The sequence below is a fragment of the Trichoderma evansii genome (genome assembly GCF_050947405.1).
Source record: "Trichoderma evansii strain SZMC 28006 chromosome Unknown GGI43scaffold_10, whole genome shotgun sequence".
NCBI classification, from domain to species: domain Eukaryota; kingdom Fungi; phylum Ascomycota; class Sordariomycetes; order Hypocreales; family Hypocreaceae; genus Trichoderma; species Trichoderma evansii.
Window position 1 is genome coordinate 587,184 of NW_028145196.1, and position 19,522 is coordinate 606,705.

Here is a 19,522-nt window from a genome sequence, read left to right on the forward strand (position 1 = left end):
TATGGAAACATAAGCAGAGCGGCAGGGACAGACGACTTCCATAAAGGTTGGTACAACAATATATATTAAACATAAACCAACAAGCAGCTATGTAAAGATATGTTGAATACAAGTGCATAGAAGTTTGTTTCTTCCGTACCGGGCTATATATAGGTAGGTAGGTATACGTTGATGCTTATATCAAGCTGTAAATAATACCGACGAGGTGTATTGAATTACATACTACCATCCAACAAAGCTGCTCTGCCAACTGTCGCCACATCCGTCTATGCCAGGATGTTCAAAGCAAAAATCACTGCGGCTAAGGCCGTCATTCTTTTAGGTTAAAAAAATTAGCAGTGTTTTTAAATATTTTATTATGCAAGTGTAACTAACGTTGTCGTCGGTATTGTCTCTGGCGGCAATGTTGGAGTTGGGGGCCTCAGGGGCGGTGGGGGCGGCGAGAGCCACGGCGGGGAGGAGGGCGAGGATCATGGAGAACTTCATTTTGAGCGGTGGTTTTTGTTTTTGAGTAAGTGAGTAAGTGAGCTGTGGTGGAATAGATTTGGATGATATATGAGAGAGATGGGGATTTTTATAGGAGTTAGTGAGGGAATTTATGACATTGTTATTATATATTCTTCTTATTGTTACAAGAACTATCCTATTCAAAAGTAATTTTCTTGAATAGACATGGCCTGTGCATTTAACCAACCAACAGGCGCTGTGCAAAGCCGTGCACAGTTATTTGCTTTACGACCGTGCTACCTCGCGAAACTGGCCGGTGGAATTTCCCCATAAAAATGCTTCTAATCCAGTATGATTGCTAGATTAATATAATGCTTGGCTGATAAATGGGCGAGTTCCACTGGCTAGTTTTGCGAGGTGATATAGTACTTGAGCGAGATGTTACCGCATATGCATTATATACCCAAGTGTAAAGTAAGTCTGTGTTTATATTCCCGAGGATATGCCTATTGTGTTGACGTTTATTTACCTCAAGCATATTTTCTTTATTTTCCCTCTTGCCATGATACTCACAGTCTTGAAGCATGTGGGAGGAAGTATGTATATAAGGGCAAAGTATATGAGAATAAATGAGCTCAAAGGAATGCCAGGCCAACGGTGGCGAATTTGTCCGGGCAATCGGCAGAAGAGTCTAGCCATTTCACATGGACTGTGAGAAGCGCTGTTGTTTGTGTTTTCTACGCCCGTAGTTCTGTAAATTTGTTTGAACTGTAACTATTTGGAGTTTGGTGTTTCGTGTGACATATTAGTGTCGGAGATTTGGATTATATGTGAGTGACCTGATGGAGATATCCATAATCTTGGCTCTCTTAGCGCCTGATTTACAGAGTGGGAATTGCCGTAGCAAGCAGCACTTGTACGCGATGGGTTCAAGACAGGCGGATGGAACAACATGTTAAGTGCTCTAAATGGGAGCGAATAGAGCTTTATGATGGTACACTAGTAATTGCAAGAAGAGAAGCTTCTGATGAAATAAAAGTACATGTGTGTGTAATTTTGATCAAATATATTTTTCAAGTGTAAATCTACCAATGCTTTTTATAAGCGGAGACTACCAAGGATGATACTTGAGTTAAATATCATCAGGTCCACGGAAAGTCATGAAACATCCTGGCCAGTCGGGGTGGCATCCACAAGGGTCGCAAATACCATCGCCATTATTGGCAACGTAAGAGTTCTGTAGTGAAGAATAATTAATAATAATCCTTTTTCATTTTTACTTTCTTGGAACATGGTAAATTTGAACTCACGTATTGATCGCAGGCGATTTTGCCGGCAGTCTCGGGGTCGATTGCCTCAGAAGCGGCAAAAGCCACAGGGGAGGAGGGCGAGGAGAATAGAAAACTTCATCTTGTCGTTTTTGTTGTTGTTGTTGTTGTTGTTGTTGTTGCTGTTAACGAGTGCAGCCTGTCCACTGGATCAAAGCTTGATCCGTGCGATTAATTGTGCATGTAATTCAATTACAACAATATATACACTACAGTGGAAACCGAAATAAGTGTCCGGGTTTGTTTGTATAGAGTCTCTTTCCGCACGGACCTTCTGGTGGGGCGTGTGGCTAGTACAGTGCGAATAGTATAATCACCTTAAGTACCAACTTTCTAACACGTCTAACAGCTCTAGTCCAAATAGGCTGAATTCCACTTCTGGCTTCAGATTTAATTATGTACTTAGAGCGCTGTAGCGGTGTCTCGGAAAGAAAATTCTGCTGCCTTAATTTCCACTTTCATTTTTTCTTTCTTCTAGATCGCTCTCCTCTAATTTATCCTACCCACGATAACCTCAAGTCATATCACAACGAAATTTCTATCTCCAGGTAAGAAGTAGGCCTAATGCAATCACTTTGCTTCGTAGTTCCTATATAGCGCCCGGAATAATAGTCAGCACGAGATTTTAGGCAGCAAAGATGAAACGTGTCATGTCTGATTCGTCAGGCAGAGATGTCTCATGGCTTTGCCTCTTATCTCTTTCCTGATTAGAAGCCTGCCAATATGGGTAACTTTCAGTATAATCCAGCTATCTTTGACGATGCCGAACTTGACTATCGAACTCCAAGATTTAATAGTCGCAGCGTCAGCCCACTGGCCGAGCTAAGCCAGCGACGCAGCGGCCATGGACAAGGGCTTCCATTACTCCAGCTAAGTGACTGGAATGAAGATCAAACATATGACGAATCTCCACCCACTTGTATTCACTACTCCATTAAGTGGAAGCTGCTTTTAAATAAGAGGAGACTTTCAAAGCTCACATATAATCCAGAGCAAGTGCCGAACCTCGTATTAGCGCCTGGCGCATTTTAGGCCACGACCCTGAAGTCAGAAGTCAAGAAGCTCCTCCAGCAAAAAACCCCACGACATAAATATTATAACCCCGAGGAAACTAACATTATTGTATCTGTTTCGGACCGGGCTGAACGGGATTTTAAAAAGCGGTTCAATGAGTTCAATATTAATTGGGATATAATAGAGAACTAACTAAGAACCTGGAGTCCTCTTTTTCATGGCGGGAAGAAGCTGCGAATTGAAATATCCTTCATCTGCAAGGATGCAACCCAAGCCACTTCAATGAGGACAAGGCAAGGCACCCGAGGGGCTACAGGACAGCAATTAGCTGAATTAGATGAGGAGGAGGCTGTGGGCAAGACGTCCCATTAGAGGAATATGTACAACCTCATGCGTTACACTGGGCCCCCCTGTCAAGGAAGGTACTGCTGGCGTGACCCCAATCAGGGGCACAAGCATTTTAGCCTAGAGCCACATGTCTTACAGAAGCTTGTGGAGTATGCTGAAGATGGCCAGCCTCTGACGACACATGACGAAGTCCCCCAGTATATTCGCGATTTAGTTCACGCGAAAGATGAAGCAGATTCAGAGCGCAGGAAGAAAAAACAAAAGACTTCTTCAGTGGACGACATGCCTCAAATTCACATACATAACATTATTCCCAGACATCCCAATGCAGCCTCTAATGAAAGTAGTGGGGTACCAAATCCGGATATCCCGGTCAGCGCGGCTGATCTGAAGGGCAAGGCTGACTTATGCATTCCAGGTCCGAGGGACGACGCCATAAAGCGCTACTGTCAGTGGCACTACGCCCAGGTTAATAATAAAGTGTGGAAAACCGCTTTCGTAAAGGCGGGCAGCCTCACTTTGGAGCAGGGTCTGGATCTGAAGCATGTATATGCCGATCAGAATATTGATTTTTATATCAAGGAAGGTGTATTACGTGGTATTGCGAGATCATTTGTTGAAGATGTGAAGAAATGGGTAGATGAAGAATAGATTTTACTATAATTATTAACTTACAGTAAAAGGCGAAATGAGTGTCGCGGAATAGCTAGATAACGATTATAAGAAGGATCCATTTTTAGTCGGATTGTAGCTTAATACCCCTGTCAGTTTGTACTTTAGAGGTACTGTTATAAGTTATAAATAATATAACTAACATATGAAACAAAATCACTTTTTAGACGCACGTCTGTTAATAGACGTTAAAAAATGTTATACACATTACGTTATTATCTGTAATTATAAAGCTATCGCGATGTCTGATGTAAGTATATAAGTATATCCTACCCCAGCGATACCTCAGTTCTATTAACTGGTATTCTGCCTTTTTAAGGGCTAGAGCTCCTTTTTAACTAATTGCAACTAACTAAATTATAGAGCTTTATAAGCCAGGGGCCGCCTAAATTAGCAGCAGTATTCCAGCCACTATATCTTACAGCATATCCTTCATAGCTAGTATTAGCATACTAAGTCTATAACATAAGTGACAACCTTCATTAAGACGTATTTCAATAAAATTACCTAGGGAATTATATTAATATTATAACACATAGGTAAAAGATTTTACTTAAGGACTTAAGAAACTGTAAAAAGCCATAGAAAGCCATAGAATCCCATAAAAAGGCCACATAGCCTATTTAGCTCTAGGGCATACCTAGTAGTCGAGATATTACTAAAATATACTAATATCGCAAAATCACCTCAGGCTACTCAGCAGCTTATTATTTTATGCAAAAACAGCTTCCTCTTTCTCCACACTCTTCAAAAATTCAGCGTATGCCAACATCGTTATTTTCCATAAAAAAGCTCCATATAGCATATTACCTGTGAGAAAAATCTACATGTCAATTTTCAGCTTCGCAAACCATGGAATTTAAGAGTTATTTGCAATATTAAATCCAAGGAAAATGCTAATTACCTGAGTCTACTTTAAGAGACCCGCCCTAAGCCCCACCCCTGCTTTTCTAGGGAAGTTGTGGTAGGTAAATACAGCCATTTTTAGCTGCACGGCCCGCAGTTAGGTATTGGGAAGTACTTTAAAGTACTCTTTCCTGCCCAATTTTGAAAAGAGTGTGGAGAAAGAGGAAGCTCTTACTGCACAAGACAATACCAGTAAGGTATATACTACCGCTATAATAGAGGACCTTAATTTTAAGTAGCTTAAAGACACTTCCCCGGATTATCAAGATCTAAGAGGTATCTATCACCCCAGTCCCAGCGGCAGTCCAGCGATTAAACTGAGGGAACCTCTAAGCGAGCCGCCAAGTGGCGAGGGAGGACTACCACTACTCTAACTGCATAACTGGGAGAAAGAGAAGTAATATAACAAGAATAACCCTAAGTCAATCCATTATGACTTCCAGTAGAAGATATTACTCTGTAAAAATATAAGGGTGAGGTAGATTTCTACTAACTTAGAGCTGGATATTATCCTAGCCCCAAGCAGCTACTAAAAAGAGATATTCCAGTCTTAGCTAAGCGAACTATTAATAGATAAAGATAAGTTTCCAGGAAATAACTATATTTACAAAGAGGTAAATATTACTATATCTATTATAAAGACCCGCGGCCGTAACCTGATATAATATTTTAAAAGCTTATTAATTAATTAGAATACAGTAGACAGCTACTTAGAGGAACTAGGTGCCCTGTTTAGCTTCCAACTGGATGCGGAAACAATTCGTTCGCACTACTGCCTTGGTGGCTATCGAACTGCCAGTGAAACAGCAGCTTCTCGCCCATGACGCGGAACTACTGGCTGGGAAAGTGAGGGAGGGTCTGAGGATGACCAGCGGGTCGTAGACTCTCGAGGTCTGAGCCAACAAGCGGCTAGACAACGATATTATACCAACTGGGTCATTTCTTGGGGTATCTATGAAGCATTGCTTAGAGCAAGGAAGCGTAAGTAGGCTTTGACTACGGCCAAGTTGAGCAACATGTTTATATAAGACAGCGGGGAACTGCCTCCCAAGCAAGAAAAAAGGCCTTTGTATATCTAGTCCCGAGATCCTGCAGACTCCTAAGTTACGGCGATGTCGGCGTCTACTATCGCTTTTCCTGCCTTTCTTGCTTCGGTGCCTCTGCTTCAGGAAACCGCGATACCTCTCGCAGATGGTCGGGTGTTCCGAGTGGCTGCATGCCCTGCTTATTGTAGCGTCGATGCGCCACTTTCCGGTTGCAATTCAGACAGTAGTGGGTGACATGGCCCTTCCAATGGGTCATGTACGGGGCCACCGCTCCGACCCCGGTAGTTAGGAAGAGCGCCGTTGCCGCAGCACTGGAGTGGCAAGGTTAGATCGAGTTGGTTCCATAGCTTGGGGGATAGCAAAGAACATACTGAGTCGCGACAGAGGGGCTCTTCTTTACTTTGGTTACCACGCGGCGCCTGCAGAACGGGCAGTCTACGGTATCCGATTGATCGCCAAGCAGATGCAGAGGCGTTACGGTCTCGATAAGGTTTGACTCCATGGGAGGGGTGAATGTCTTTTGTGTGGGTTCGTCGTGGGTCTCCGATGAGCTGGCGACAACGACCTCAGGGAGACCATCGTCGTTAATGAACGGAACTGCCCTGCCCCAGTGCCTTAGTCAGTCGAGCCTGGATACACGCGCAATCCTGGAATGGGCCACTACCTACTTTGCTGTCCCTGGGGCCGGCTTGTCGAGCGTCTTGGTGCCCTCTTCCGCGATCCGCTGGTAGTCTTCTGGGTGCTCGGGATTAGCGTAATAGGGTGGAGGGATGCTAGAGCAGCTGGATAGAGTATCTCCCGGGTCTAACGCCATCGCATCGAGCTGTGAAGCAGACGGCGCCCTAACAATTGTGGCGGGGTGCGGGATTATGTAGAACAAGAAACAGTCCAGAGTAGCAGTTGGGATAGGATTGGGATATAAGACGGGTAAATTGGTGAAGAAGGATCGGAGGCTGAGGCCGCTGTCGATTACTTGACAAGGCCACCGACCTAAACCCCGTATAGGACAGTACTCGTATGCGGCCGTCGCATTAGCACGTATCACCGATAGTGGGTCACGAACTTTTTGCAAGTCAGAGAGAACAGAGATCAAGTGTGTGTACCAAGCTATCGAGACGGCCAACTATTTAAAGACTGTATGTAAAATAATAAAGCAACTATATCTAACCTATTTAAGTAAAAAATCTAAAGTACATTAATCTACATTAAAAATATATATAAACTTAAGTACTCTGTACTGTAGAAGGGCGAAAGAAAGAGTGAGAAGTGTCAGACAAACAGGGTCGTAAAACAATGACACGGATGGTGGCCCTAGCACGTCCCATTTCGGCTATTGTTGGTTATTGTTCTAGGTACCTATGGTACTTGGGCAATACAAGACCTAGCGCCGTACTAAACCAGCCACAGTTGTGTTGTACGGCTGCTTATTATAATTAAGTATAGATTCGCGACACTCATTTCGCCTTTTACTGTATTTATTCTATATTAAAGATTTCCTGTGCTGCATATAGCATTCACTCCGCATAAGGTTCCTCAACTGAAAGTCCAGCATGTCGAAAGTGACCTCGTGCACTTCTCTTATTCGAGCCTACAATCTCAACGCAGTGCCTTAGAAACTCCTTGAAGTCATCCCTAATCAGACCCTCATACTCATTCCAATGCTTCTTTATGAACTGCTTGAGTTCCGCAAAGTATTCTTCAATTGGGTTATAGTCCGGCGAATACGGTGATAAAGGAAGCAGCCTCACTCCTGCCTCAGCACATAGTTGCTTGAGTCTATCTAAGCCGTGGAAGCTGGCATTATCCATGACAAGCACAGATCTAGGTTCTGGATATCTGCCACAGTGCTGCAGTAATTGCTCGATGAAGTCATCGAAAAATTCGCTGTCAGTTGATCCCAGATATATACGTGCTAACATCACTCCGTCGACTGTGTATGCTGGGAGAATCTGATATCTTCGATTACGATTAAAGCTATTTATTTGCACAGGTGCAACTCCTCAAGGAGCCCATCCCCATCGCCGTTGGCCAACTTTCTTATCACAGCCTGACTCATCAATAAAGATCAGTTAGTTTGTCTCAAACTCTGAAAGTCTGTGCATATATAAATCTCGTAGTTCTTGGTTACGTTGTTTCGCCACACGGCGAGCAACCTTTCTGGACCATCCCATGGTGTCTAAGGATCGGCTGAGACAAGAGGGTGAGACTTCAACTCCTGTTTTGTCATATAGAAAATCGGCCATCTCGAATCGATACATAACCGTATCCCTAGTAAGTTGGTCACGTAGTATCTCCTCCATATAGGGTGTAATAAGACGTCGTCGGCCGCGCGGCATTTTTGTCGGCGTCGAGCATCGTTTCGCTAGTCTTCTGCGAACTGTGCGCTCATGGCACTCGGCTTCCTTGGCTATAATCTCGTTAGGCAAGTTTTGTTTGATCATAGCATCAATCAAGTCATGTTGGAAAGCACTAAGCGGTGGAGCCATGGTGCATTCAGTGTTGAGCCGGTTCTGGCTTTGAGGCTGCGGGAAGGCGTGATCCAGCCTTGTTCTAGATTGAGTCATGCAGGCAGCCACAAGGCTAGAGGCTAGCGCACTCATGCCTTAGAAACAAGGCTAAAGTGTCGCCACCACTGAAATCCATTTCTGGATAATGTTAGGCTTAGTGTAGAAATGTACGTAGTTAGATAACGGCTACACTGTACCAGCCACATTACGCCACAGACCAGGTCCGTGCGGAAAGACTTTCATTACAACAAAACCTGGACACTTATTTCGGTTTCCACTGTACCAACATCGAACCAACAACAGCCAGAAGAAAAAAGAGAGGAAATATTAGCGTATGTAATATATACGAAGGCAATACAACTTACGTCCGTGCTTTTATCAAGCGTAAGGGAACCACTTGTGGACTCAAAATGTAGACTAATACTCGAATACAGTGCGAAGCTATTCTTGGGCTTGTAGATACACAGCCTCTATTAGAACGACTGTTGACCTTAAATTCCAATAAAATGCGCTATTCGCTTGGATATGGGAAGTAAAACAGTGATGTAGCTGCAGCTGCTTTGGATGCTGCTGATTATCTTTATTGCCGTTGACGAATAATGAAGCAGTAGAAGCCTTGAATTGAGTAATCTTGTATATCTAAGTAGATAAATAAATTCTATTTACTTAAATTTTATTCTCAACATTGAGAAATTGTATACTATTTCTACACATGGTATGGTCCTGTCTTTGGGTCACACAAAAATATGCCCCTGCACGAGCAATCATTTTCGCAGTTTCCATCACCTTTGTCTGCAATGCAGGAATACTAAAGTCAAGGTATTAATGTATTTTTCAATTTATATTGTGTTTCGAAAAATGTGATGAAAATTATACAACTTACATATTTAGCCCAGCAGTTATAATTATATCCTCCGATAAATGGATTATATCCCAGAGCAAATGGAGAGGTATCAGCCACAGGAGCAGCAAGAGCCGCAGGGAGGAAGGCAAGAAGAATAGATATCTTCATATTCGGTAGTTGTTAGATATTTTTATTGAGCTGTTTATTTAAACAAATAAGTTTGTTGAAGGGTTTGGTGTTGATGTTTGAGGGAGATGGGGTGCTATTTATAGAAATTATGAGGGAGGGCTTGGAAGATGACTATCATACTAGATCGATATAAGTTGCCTATTTAGTAATGAGGGGTGTTTCAAATAGCGAAATGTTGGTTTTATTAGAGCGATATATGCATGTTAAAGCCTGTGTTCGTATTCTTAAGAAGTTGGTGGTAGGAGTACTGTGCTGAGAAAAGATTGCATAGTGACTCAAGCGTTGTGTGGGTGACATGTCGATCAATGCATTGAAGAAGTCGGCTAATGAGGCATTATTGTATTTTTTATAGACTTTTGAATGAATAGGCATAGATTTCCTGAGAGGTTAACTATTTAGTCCCCGTCATAGAGCTCACTGAGTGGATTCTGCGAATAGTGGTAAATATGTAAGTTAATAAATGGTATTGACTTACTGAATATGCATCTCATCTCTACAGCATAAAGATCAATGATACTGTCACTAATTGCCATAGCAGAGCCATTTCTTGCCCATTTCTATCCATTTTCGAGTTTGAACAGGTACACACATATACAGTACTTTACTCAAAAGTATATACTTTGTTGCTATGAGCATAAAGAACTTCCTCTTCGACAAATTCGCTCTCAAATAAAACTTGGTCATTATACTAAAGACTGTATATTTGCACTAGCTATGCGATTGGTTAGAACGAAGGACTTCCACAGTTAGATTCTGCCATACGGTAAATTCATGAGTGTGTCTGCCTGGGAGCTGAAACATTGTCGCCGAAACCTTGTATCCTCCAAAAAATGACTTCTAGGTTATCTTTAATTCGAAGTAGAGAGCTCTAAACCGTCGCTATATGCAGAAACCTTCAAACTCGTGTAGAGAGGTTCAGAGTTTGTTCTTTAGCACCTTGATTGATGAACCCAATTGTGACCTGGAAAACTGCCCATCCAATAACACTTAGCCATGGTTCCATATCCTTCAATAGTGTCAGGTCTCTTTGCAGGTAAGTGCAACACAATCTCCAAAGAAGTTGCACTTATCACTGCCCTCTGGACTCCCCAAAGGGCAATCCTCATACGCACCATCTCCTCACTTCATATGTCAGAGAGATGGGCAAGGTTGTGTTGCGTTATCTAAAACTGAAGAAGCTCCTGTAAAAAGGAGTGTTATGATGCCATCGGCCATTGTCTTCAAAAAGGCCGAGATCGTGTTAGCCAAGAAGCAGCTTGAATGGCTCTCCTCTCTGCTCCTCCCAGCAACGCTTATAAACACGGCCCAGGCCTTTCCGATACGCAACACCCTCAGCCCATTCCACCCAGATAACCCAATAGTACTCATACCACGAACCTAGCTTTGGTTTCTCTGGGTGCCGGACATCCCCAATACCTGACCATACGTCCTCTGCGTCCCAACAGTATCCTGCCGCAATTTCCACCAGCTCGACGGCTTCGCCAACCCTCTGCAGCGTTGAACCAGATACATCGAGGCCATCATGCGGCTTGAGGATACCGGCCCATGCCCCATCTCTGTCACGAAGGGAGAGCGATGGATAGTCTCCCCACATATGCCAAGGATCCTTGTCGGGGAACATCCAAGCACGGCGGCTCTGACAGGGGATATACGGCGCCAGAATGCTGGGACCTGCCTCCTCTTGTCCCATTACTGGAATCGGATACCAAAACTCATATTCAGGATGCGCTTCGTGCGTGAAGTAGTGTGTATGAAGATTCAACCCGTTGGAGCCTGAGTATTCACAATGCCACGGCGGAGGCTTTATCACGACGTGTTTCGACCAACCCAGAGCAGGTCCCATGCGTCCCGATATCCACCTATCCCTACTGTCAAGGATACTGGTGTGAATTGGAACTCCAGCCGAGTTCTGGGTCCTATGAGATTTCCATAGCAGCCAGCGCGTTACAACATGAGTGAACTGCTGTGAGTCAGAGCTGGGCCTGATAAAGTCACTCCCGGATCGATCGGGAAACTGAACGCGGCCAGACCACCCAATGTAGCTCCAGCTAGTCAGGCAGTGCGCTTTCTTTGGGTCCTTGGCTACCTGCGAATTATCCTGCCGATAGGCTGCCACAGAAGTGCAACAACGAAGAGGCTTGACGGGAGGCCAGACACGAAGCGACCGGCCATTTGAGGGCTCAAGACCAACGATATGCCCTCAAAGGCATGAAGACAGTCTTCGGGGAGAGTAGAATTCCTTTTGTTGTAATCTTTTAGGACTAAGCCGATGTGTTCTAAACTGGGAATCTGGGGTTTGTCTATTGATTCGCAACCAATAACGCCTTCTTTCATTTTGTACTCCCATCGTATAGAGTCTCCACCGAAGATGATACTTCTTCTCGAGAAATATTGCTCCTGAAAGGTCCACCCTCGAGTTGCCCAAAAAGGGTTTTTGGTTTCCACTTCAGAAGTATATGATCCAATAGGAGTTGAAATGAGCTTGATTTCATCGTCCCACGCGTGAATACTCTGGTGCAATTGTCTAGGCCCTGATATCCCTCGGAAGCCCAGAAGGCCACTATTGGCATGCTCACCTTGAACAGCCAATATCGTCACTGAAGAATTGACGTAAATCATTGCCATCTTTGACATTTCACTATGCTTTTCCGAATCGTCATCCTGAATAATGCAGAGAGTATCAACCCACAGATACCGCTCAGACGACAACTCAACTATATCCATGGCGTCTCGTATTGTTCTCGCGATGGGCGTTGCTAAGGGCTCTGCTAATGATCCTTCTTTTTGGAGCCGGCTGAGGTTGTTTCCGGTCGTGTTCAATGTCGGCTGATTGCCCCATACGTAACTCAGCGCAACATAAGAGCTGCCCAGTGGCGCTTTAAGAAGACACTGACGTTGAACATACAAGCCAAATCGGCCTGATAGAAGACAATGCAGCATCTGGAAATCCTTGGCACAGGCCGCTATGACCACTGGCACAAGCAGACTTCCATGAGCCCAGCTGATCTTGGTCTATCCACTGCGAGTTAAGCAGTCTGCCTATACCCAATGCTTCCGGCTGAGCTGAGTTTCCAGCAAGGTACAAGGCGGAAACTGGAGGTGTGGCATGTAAGGCCTCGAGCGACATTCTTGGAGTGATGATTGTTGCCATGTTCACCGGATTCTTGTGTATACTTAAGTGTCGAATATCATGGATTATCATAGGAAGGGCGTCAGCGGGATGGCTTATATCTAGGCCCATTGTAGAGGCGACTAATTTCTGGTGACGATTGCATCTTGGGTCAGGCCGAAGGGTCTCGATGCCAGATCCCAGACTGCCACTTTTCCGTGACCCGCATAGGACGAGACGGATCGTTTCACATATTTGACAGTCTATCTATGGCATGTTACTGTCGGATACGATCTGATGATTCAACCCACGGCTATAGGCCCTGCTCATTACTTACAGCATTGGTAGCGACATGTGCGTCACCCTTAGTTGTCTCCGACGAATCACCCAGTACCGATGCAGATATGATTTTATTTTCTCAGACGCATTGATTTGCGCTGGAGTAAAGACTCGCAGATCGCAGATCCGAGATCACAGGTATGATCGTTCTGGATTCTAGTCAGACGAGTCGCACTGCATTTGCTGGCAACCTGATTAGTCCCAAAATGGGAAACGTTGTCCAGAAGTGGATTTTGATAGATTAGAATATACACTGCGCATATGGAGCAGGCACAGGAAGTAAGGAAACGAATGCATGTTGGAAGCAAATAGTTGAGGTTAGGGTAACCTGTAAGTGGGGTCGGGTGTGCTTCAATTTACAGCAGCCAGTCTGGCTCTGTTAGAGAACATGGAAGTTACTAAGTACATGCAGGTATAGGTAGGGAACGCTGGTTTCAACGTTTGTATTATTCATTGCATGTATGTATATCTAGCACAAATTTACAAATCGCAGACACGCCCCCAAGCTAGATCCAACTCCAGTTCTGTATGAATAGGCAAGATCTCAAGATGGTTGATGGCGATGGCTAGCTTTAGACATGGCTCATGCCGATTCACAGCAGCCTAGGCGGTATTATGGCGCTGGCGACCTGACTGCGACACCAACAAGAAATTCGCAACCGTCTTGCGTCTTGCCAGATTCTGGCACCATCAAACCGTACAACTCAGTTGATCTTTTCGGCATCACAGGACGCGACATGTGCTGTCTCGCCGCGCCTTGATACTGAGCAGTTTAAGTAGCAGCTGTTTGGATCAGGTAGATGCTCATGATATTCGCAAGTGCCTACTTTGAGAGCCACGAGCGGGTGGAGCCTCTTTTTTAAGAGTGCAATGGCAAGATCGAGCAGGAATTGTTTAGGCAGGTCGTCTTTATTGGCCCATTCTGTTAACCATTCTCCATGTCCAGAGTAAGTATACATATCAACTAGAAGGCGTCGAGCGGCTGACGATTCTGGAGTCCCTTCATATATGCAGCGGATGGCCGGGCCAACAGGAAACCAGCTCCGACCATCCGATTGCTTGAAGCGGGATTTGGCCAACATCGCATCTAGGACAGCGTCCTTGAAATTGACATCCTGAAGCATCTCTCCCAATGCGTATGATTTTGCGAGTTGTATGTATTCAATATTCCCCTCCAGTCCGGGGCTGTCGTTCTGGACTGGGAGTGTTTCGTAGTACAGCCAATGCAGGTATACCTCGAACACTTCTGGGTCTTCTTCCTTGAGAGTAACAGATCCACTAGTAGACGTCCCCCAATAAGCATTCATAGCTCTTTTAAAATACTCTGAAGTACGACATATTAAATGCTCATGGACGGAGAACGTCACGGGGGTGGTTGATCCGACCGTAACAGTAAGTGCTCGACCCCGCAAACTATAGGCTAGTTAGACTAGGATGATATATCTAGGGTTGAAGGCCTCAACTCACTCCAGGGACTTGTGCTTGTGCGTTCGCAGCTGGGTTACGTCCATTATCGATACAATAGGATATGCAGTATTGATACGACATAAATGTTGTGAATACGCCCGATGGCTGTTAAGCACAAGGGTTCTCCGTGTCGATAACGGATATTATAGAGGTCTGACAAGGCTGCGGTGGTATGCTGGCCAAATTGATGGAGGTAAGCATCTTTGAGCCACTAGATACCTATGTGCAGTATGCATGTAGATGGAACGTCACAGTATATCACACTGTACATGATGATACGTACCAATGTTGGGTCACACCATCGATACCCAACACCGCTCGTCTCAGTTCGTTCTCATCCATATCATCAACATTTTACCTATGAATCAGTCAATACCGAATAAGGCAACCTGTATCTGGGATTTAAAACTTCAAAATGTCGACTAAAACGGCCAAGCAGGTCAAGGTGGTGGACAGCATCCCCGGCGTAAAGGCGCTGTTAGATATACTCGCCACAATTAATATCAGCCCTGCGCCCCTCGATGCTCCATGTCTCTACTTCGACGTAGAGGGTACCAATCTTGGCAGAAATGGCACAATAGCCATTATATCTCTTTTTGTTCTTCCAAACGCGAGCACATATATAATCGACATATATACATTGGGTAGTGCCGCATTCACTACCAAAGGACGTAGAGAATATACTCTCAGGAGTATTCTCGAGTCTCCCAATATATCCAAAGTGTTTTTCGATGTCCGCAATGACTCCGACGCTCTCTTTCGTCTCTTTGGCATTTCCCTAGCCGGCGTCCAGGACCTACAGCTGATGGAACTGGCGGCGAATATCGACAGCTTGTATCCACGGCGGTATGTCTCCGGTTTATCAAAGTGCATCGAAAAAGATTTGTCAGCAACTCAGGAACTGAAAGGAGAATGGTTAAAAGCAAAAGCAGTCCACCTTGCAGAGCTGTGGAAGGTCTATGCTACCAAAATCTGTAAACCGGGCGAGTCCGGTTTTTGGCGATACATGGTGAGGAAGAGTACAATGGAACGCGTTGAGCTATCACAGAGCGAAACTTATAATAGCCAAGAGAGGGAAAACGCGAAAGGGCCGTGGGATTACGAGGAGGTTGACCGTGAACTCGATGACTGGAATGACGATGTCATGATGTTGGGTGTGAATGATACGGGTACTTTGAAAGAGCTGAGCTTTGGGATATTTCAGTGGGTGTGGTAATCTCACAGGAGCCAAGATCTGCTTGGAAAATTGCGTTACTATTTACATTTTGCAAAATAAATGTTACTGCATCAATTATATTAATACTGAAAGCGTGTTATGTTTCAACTGTGAACCAATACAACATAAAATGACTGAAGCTAGATTTGTTTATTGCACCAGTCTTGCACTAATTGCGGGCAAGCTTTTCGGGCACATTTGTTTAAATTTCGCTCTCTCCTACTCTTATGTAATTTGATACTACCATTTCTGCTCTCAAGTTTCTCCAGATGCACAGCAGATGTACAAGCAAGCAGCAGTAAGCTATCGTTCTGGGAACGGAGATTGGATATACATATGAAGCTCGTGTTAACAGGAGTTCTTGCAATCATTGAGACAAATATCCTAAAGATATATAAAGAGTCTATTAATAATTCTTTCTCTTTCATAAGATAAGATGAAAAAGAGAAAATAATTTCTTTTTGACTTACTCGGTCTGTGATGGCGCACTGCCAGGCACAGTTACTGAAGCGGGGATAATCGCCGCACATCTGCATACATTTTTGGAAGAGGGTGGTGCTACATTCGCTACAACACGGCTGGCTGGACGCAAGAGCCAGGGGCGGAAGTGCGAAAAAAATGGAAATCTTCATCTTGGGTGGTTATTAGACCGACGAGTTTGTTTCTTTGAATTGAACGATTCTTTCAGTATTATCCTATAAGGAGAGAAGGTACTTCATAGAAGCCAGGGTGACAGCTTCATTATTATCCGAATATTTTAGCTACAGGTTTGTGCTGCAGATATTTCTAGTGTTATTTCAAGAAATGCCTGCATTTGTATAAGTGCAAATTCGGAATTGTGCTATTTTTGAGTGGATTCTATTGAGGAAGAGTGAAGACTTCATTGTGGTTTGAGCGCAGTAGGTCAAGTAAGATTAACCGATGTTGGTTATTGACACGAATATTTAGGGCGAGAGAGCAGCTGATGCCTAAGCTTGTTTTCTGCTCTTGCTTACAGTAGATCCAGATTAAAGCTAATAATTCTAACTAAGTTTGACATGTACATACCGTCGAAGGCGAAATGGGTGTCGCGGGTTAGCTACGTAGATGAAGATTTATAAGGATCCATTTTTAGTTGGATTGTGGCTTGATACCCCTGTTAGGTCGTACTTCAAAAGTACTGTTACAAGTTGTTAAAAGTGACAACCAACAGGAGAAAAGAAAACCACTTTCTGGACGTTCGTTAGATGTTATATTCGTTCTCCTCAAAAAATATAATCTATCGTGATATCTATTGTATATAGATCTATCGTGATATCTATTGTATATAGATCTATCGTGATATCTATTGTATATAGATCTATCTCCTATCCCAGCGATGCGTCAGTTATACTGACTGATACCAGAGAAGAACCTCATTTGTCTCGCAAAACGACCCTCGAGCTCAGTAGAATCATAAGTTGATCGAGACGGCGAATGTTTTGGGTGCTAAGCTCCTTTCACTGCCTCTAAACTAATCTTCAAGGAGCATAGCCACTGACGGGGAGCCTTCCGTCGCCTTTTAGGAAGGGTATGTAGGCACTCACGGTTCACTTGCCTCACATTCACGATCCATGCAAGAGTCCAATTCACATATATGTGCACACAAAAAGATGATAGACCCCTCTCCAATGGTGCATTGGGTTTATCGAACAGCCTACATGTAGTTACATGTATACCTAGCAACGATAGAGGTTTGCAGGGCGGCCTCCAGCCCTAATTAGTTGCAGGGGTCACACCTCGCTCCTAACCAACTGCTAGCATTATCACTCAGCGGCCCAACATGCGTCTGCAGCTGATCAATGTTTGCTCAAATGCATAAGTTTGTCTACCCATGTCATAATTTCGACAAAAGAACCTCAATGGCAAAGAGGAACTTTTGGTAAGGTGAGTGCTGGCCCAAATTTCCCGCTAAACTGTGTATGTGTTTGTTCTTTTGGCGACAGGTTTCAGGTAAGGAGGAACTTCTCATATTCTGAAGCTGGACTATCATCGCGGCACATCTGACTGCCCGTAAAATAGAAGCAATAGCTATTGAACAAATCACTTTGCCGCGACTTTTGTCTTCTTGAATGTTTTTTATGAACGAAAATTCCAATAACTGCTACCTTTATAGCCTTATTTCGTGTCGATAGTAGCGCAAACATGAGGCTGAGGCTTTTTATTCTTTCGTTAAGCGCTTACAAGCTTGCTCTTGGACTTCAAATCCAGAAGGTCCTCGGCAGTGGCTTTTCAGATCCAGCCATTCCACACAATTCGGACCGGTACACTCACCTCGACTCGCGGCCCAAGCCTTGGGATGTAATGTTTAACGATGCCACAGCAAAAACAAGCCAACCGGGGAGTATCTCGTTGGATTGGCGCCTGATGCCCTCACAGAGCAGGCTGAGGACCTCAAGCTAAAACCTCCTCACCGCAAACCGGATCGCAGTTGGGATTACGCTGTCCATGGCTCTGATGTGCAAGCACTTCAAATTCAGGATGAAGGCGGAAAAATCCACCAAAAGATTAGAGGAAAACTGGATAACTTTAGTCTCCGAGCTAGGAAGGTCAATCCATCTCAGCTTGGGGTTGACACAGTTAAGCAGTATAGCGGCTATCTCGACGACAATGAGCAGGATAAACATCTCTTCTACTGTAAGTTAACATAGATTGCGGTGATGAGCACGCAGGCTAATATTGCTAGGGTTCTTTGAGTCACGAAATGACCCGAAAACTGATCCAGTAATCCTGTGGCTTCAAGGTGGCCCCGGCTGATCTTCCCTCACGGGTCTTTTTTTTTAGAATTAGGCCCCGCCATAATTAACAATAGGATTGAAGTTGTACATCTTGGAATACCCATGCTTCCCTAATATTCCTGGACCAACCCATTAATGTCGGCTACTCCTACGGTAAAGACTCGGTGAATAACACGATGGCAGCAGGCAAGGATGTCTGTGCTCTTCTTACTCTCTTCTTCCATATGTTTCCCGAGTATGCAAAACAGGATTTTCATATTTCTGGAGAGTCATACGGTAGCCATTATGTCCCAGCTTTCGCTTCGGAGATTCTAGCTCACAAAGAGCGCAATATTAACCTTAAGAGTGTTATGATCGGAAATGGCTTATTTGATACCTACACCAAGTATTCGTACTACCGCCCTATGGCGGATACCCCGCTGTTCTGAATCAAAGCACTTGCCAAAGCATGGATGATGCTTTGCCTCGTTGCCAGTCTCTTATTAAATCTTGCTATGATAGCGAGAATTTTTGCATGCCGGCCACTGACTACTGGGTCTCTGCTCTACAACTACCTTATTATCTTGCGGGCCTGAATGTCTACGATATTCGAAAAGATTGTGAGGACAGCAGTAATTCATGCTACCCTGCCATTGGATGGGCCACGAAATGGCTGAACAACAATGGAGATCTAGATACACTTGGTGTCGAAGTCGATGGCTATGACAGCTGCAACTCTAACCTCATAGAAAAATTTATGATGACGGGCGATTGGATGAGGCCATTCTCCCATCTGATCCCCACGGTGTTAGAGCAGATTCCGGTGCTAATATACGCTGGAGATGCGGATTTCATCTGCAACTGGCTCGGAAACCTGGCTTGGACCAATGAACTCAAATGGCCTGGTCAAAAATTGTATAATGCGGCTGATGTGTTCCCACTTGTGATAGGCTCATCTCACGAGAGTCGAGAGTATGGCCAAGTGAAGTCAGCCATGAACTTGACCTTTATGAGGATCAATGAAGCAGGCCATATGACGCCAATGGACCAACCTGACAAGTCGCTTGACTTCCTTACCCGCTGGCTTGGCGGCGAGTGGGTAACGCAATCTTAGGTGCAGTTAATTCAAGCCAAATTGAAATATCTAAGATGTACATGAAGATAGTGTGTACTGTATTCGTAACTATTTGAAACTAGCCCCAATATAACCTGGTCCATGGCGTCGGAGAGGCGGTACCCATAGAACCAAATCATCCCCTTCGCCTTACCAACAGCAACGAGAGAAGAATAGACAATGACGCCGGGCCATTCCAGGCTGTTTTGCTAGCGATGAGATAGTAGCACGCCATGTCGCG

The 19,522-nt window shown here is 44.4% G+C and overlaps 8 protein-coding genes across 8 annotated transcripts; 4 read left to right on the top strand and 4 right to left on the bottom strand.

The window, feature by feature from the left end:
- Positions 1-2,412: 2,412 nt before the first annotated feature.
- On the top strand, positions 2,413-2,987 carry GGI43DRAFT_48807 (uncharacterized protein). The gene has a single exon (XM_083209895.1). The coding sequence runs from the start codon at positions 2,499-2,501 to the stop codon at positions 2,805-2,807; it is 309 nt and encodes a 102-aa protein (XP_083060523.1). The 5' UTR covers positions 2,413-2,498; the 3' UTR covers positions 2,808-2,987.
- On the top strand, positions 2,988-3,934 carry GGI43DRAFT_48806 (uncharacterized protein). Its single transcript, XM_083209894.1, has one exon. The coding sequence runs from the start codon at positions 3,168-3,170 to the stop codon at positions 3,786-3,788; it is 621 nt and encodes a 206-aa protein (XP_083060524.1). The 5' UTR covers positions 2,988-3,167; the 3' UTR covers positions 3,789-3,934.
- Positions 3,935-5,234: 1,300 nt separating this feature from the next.
- Positions 5,235-6,916, bottom strand: GGI43DRAFT_405393 (LITAF-like zinc ribbon domain-containing protein). The gene is made up of 3 exons (XM_083206017.1): positions 6,430-6,916; positions 6,133-6,363; positions 5,235-6,072 (listed from the first exon to the last, which is right to left on the bottom strand). Exons 1-3 carry the CDS (start codon positions 6,573-6,575, stop codon positions 5,841-5,843), a joined length of 609 nt encoding a protein of 202 aa, XP_083060525.1. The 5' UTR covers positions 6,576-6,916; the 3' UTR covers positions 5,235-5,840.
- Positions 6,917-8,891: 1,975 nt separating this feature from the next.
- Positions 8,892-9,312, bottom strand: GGI43DRAFT_48848 (uncharacterized protein). The gene is made up of 2 exons (XM_083209896.1): positions 9,152-9,312; positions 8,892-9,076 (listed from the first exon to the last, which is right to left on the bottom strand). Exons 1-2 carry the CDS (start codon positions 9,278-9,280, stop codon positions 8,975-8,977), a joined length of 231 nt encoding a protein of 76 aa, XP_083060526.1. The 5' UTR covers positions 9,281-9,312; the 3' UTR covers positions 8,892-8,974.
- Positions 9,313-10,541: 1,229 nt separating this feature from the next.
- Positions 10,542-13,046, bottom strand: GGI43DRAFT_422943 (HET domain-containing protein; the record flags this gene model as incomplete). Its single annotated transcript, XM_083208169.1, has 4 exons — positions 10,542-11,343; positions 11,388-12,164; positions 12,196-12,677; positions 13,002-13,046. 4 exons carry the CDS (start codon positions 13,044-13,046, stop codon positions 10,542-10,544), a joined length of 2,106 nt encoding a protein of 701 aa, XP_083060527.1.
- A 407-nt stretch (positions 13,047-13,453) lies between these two features.
- Positions 13,454-14,260, bottom strand: GGI43DRAFT_383903 (BTB/POZ domain-containing protein; the record flags this gene model as incomplete). The annotated part of the gene is made up of 2 exons (XM_083203456.1): positions 13,454-14,162; positions 14,217-14,260. 2 exons carry the CDS (start codon positions 14,258-14,260, stop codon positions 13,454-13,456), a joined length of 753 nt encoding a protein of 250 aa, XP_083060528.1.
- Positions 14,188-15,502, top strand: GGI43DRAFT_48876 (uncharacterized protein). The gene has a single exon (XM_083209897.1). The coding sequence runs from the start codon at positions 14,632-14,634 to the stop codon at positions 15,430-15,432; it is 801 nt and encodes a 266-aa protein (XP_083060529.1). The 5' UTR covers positions 14,188-14,631; the 3' UTR covers positions 15,433-15,502.
- A 1,829-nt stretch (positions 15,503-17,331) lies between these two features.
- Positions 17,332-19,281, top strand: GGI43DRAFT_427500 (carboxypeptidase Y precursor; the record flags this gene model as incomplete). Its single annotated transcript, XM_083208810.1, has 5 exons — positions 17,332-17,751; positions 17,784-18,087; positions 18,137-18,182; positions 18,271-18,533; positions 18,575-19,281. The coding sequence occupies exons 1-5, from the start codon at positions 17,596-17,598 to the stop codon at positions 19,279-19,281; spliced, it is 1,476 nt and encodes a 491-aa protein (XP_083060530.1). The 5' UTR covers positions 17,332-17,595.
- Positions 19,282-19,522: the final 241 nt, after the last annotated feature.

What these genes read in the sequence shown, in the direction of transcription:
- GGI43DRAFT_48806 (XM_083209894.1), top strand. Translation starts at nt 3,168, where the DNA reads ATGTACAACCTCATGCGTTACACTGGGCCCCCCTGTCAAGGAAGGTAC.
- GGI43DRAFT_405393 (XM_083206017.1), bottom strand. Translation starts at nt 6,575, where the DNA reads ATGGCGTTAGACCCGGGAGATACTCTATCCAGCTGCTCTAGCATCCCT. An exon ending in CCGGCCCCAGGGACAGCAAA is followed by an intron (nt 6,364 to 6,429) that starts GTAGGTAGTGGC and finishes GCACTGGGGCAG; the next exon opens with GGCAGTTCCGTTCATTAACG. An exon ending in AGCCCCTCTGTCGCGACTCA is followed by an intron (nt 6,073 to 6,132) that starts GTATGTTCTTTG and finishes TTGCCACTCCAG; the next exon opens with TGCTGCGGCAACGGCGCTCT.
- GGI43DRAFT_48876 (XM_083209897.1), top strand. Translation starts at nt 14,632, where the DNA reads ATGTCGACTAAAACGGCCAAGCAGGTCAAGGTGGTGGACAGCATCCCC.
- GGI43DRAFT_48848 (XM_083209896.1), bottom strand. Translation starts at nt 9,280, where the DNA reads ATGAAGATATCTATTCTTCTTGCCTTCCTCCCTGCGGCTCTTGCTGCT. An exon ending in ATAACTGCTGGGCTAAATAT is followed by an intron (nt 9,077 to 9,151) that starts GTAAGTTGTATA and finishes CCTTGACTTTAG; the next exon opens with TATTCCTGCATTGCAGACAA.
- GGI43DRAFT_48807 (XM_083209895.1), top strand. Translation starts at nt 2,499, where the DNA reads ATGGGTAACTTTCAGTATAATCCAGCTATCTTTGACGATGCCGAACTT.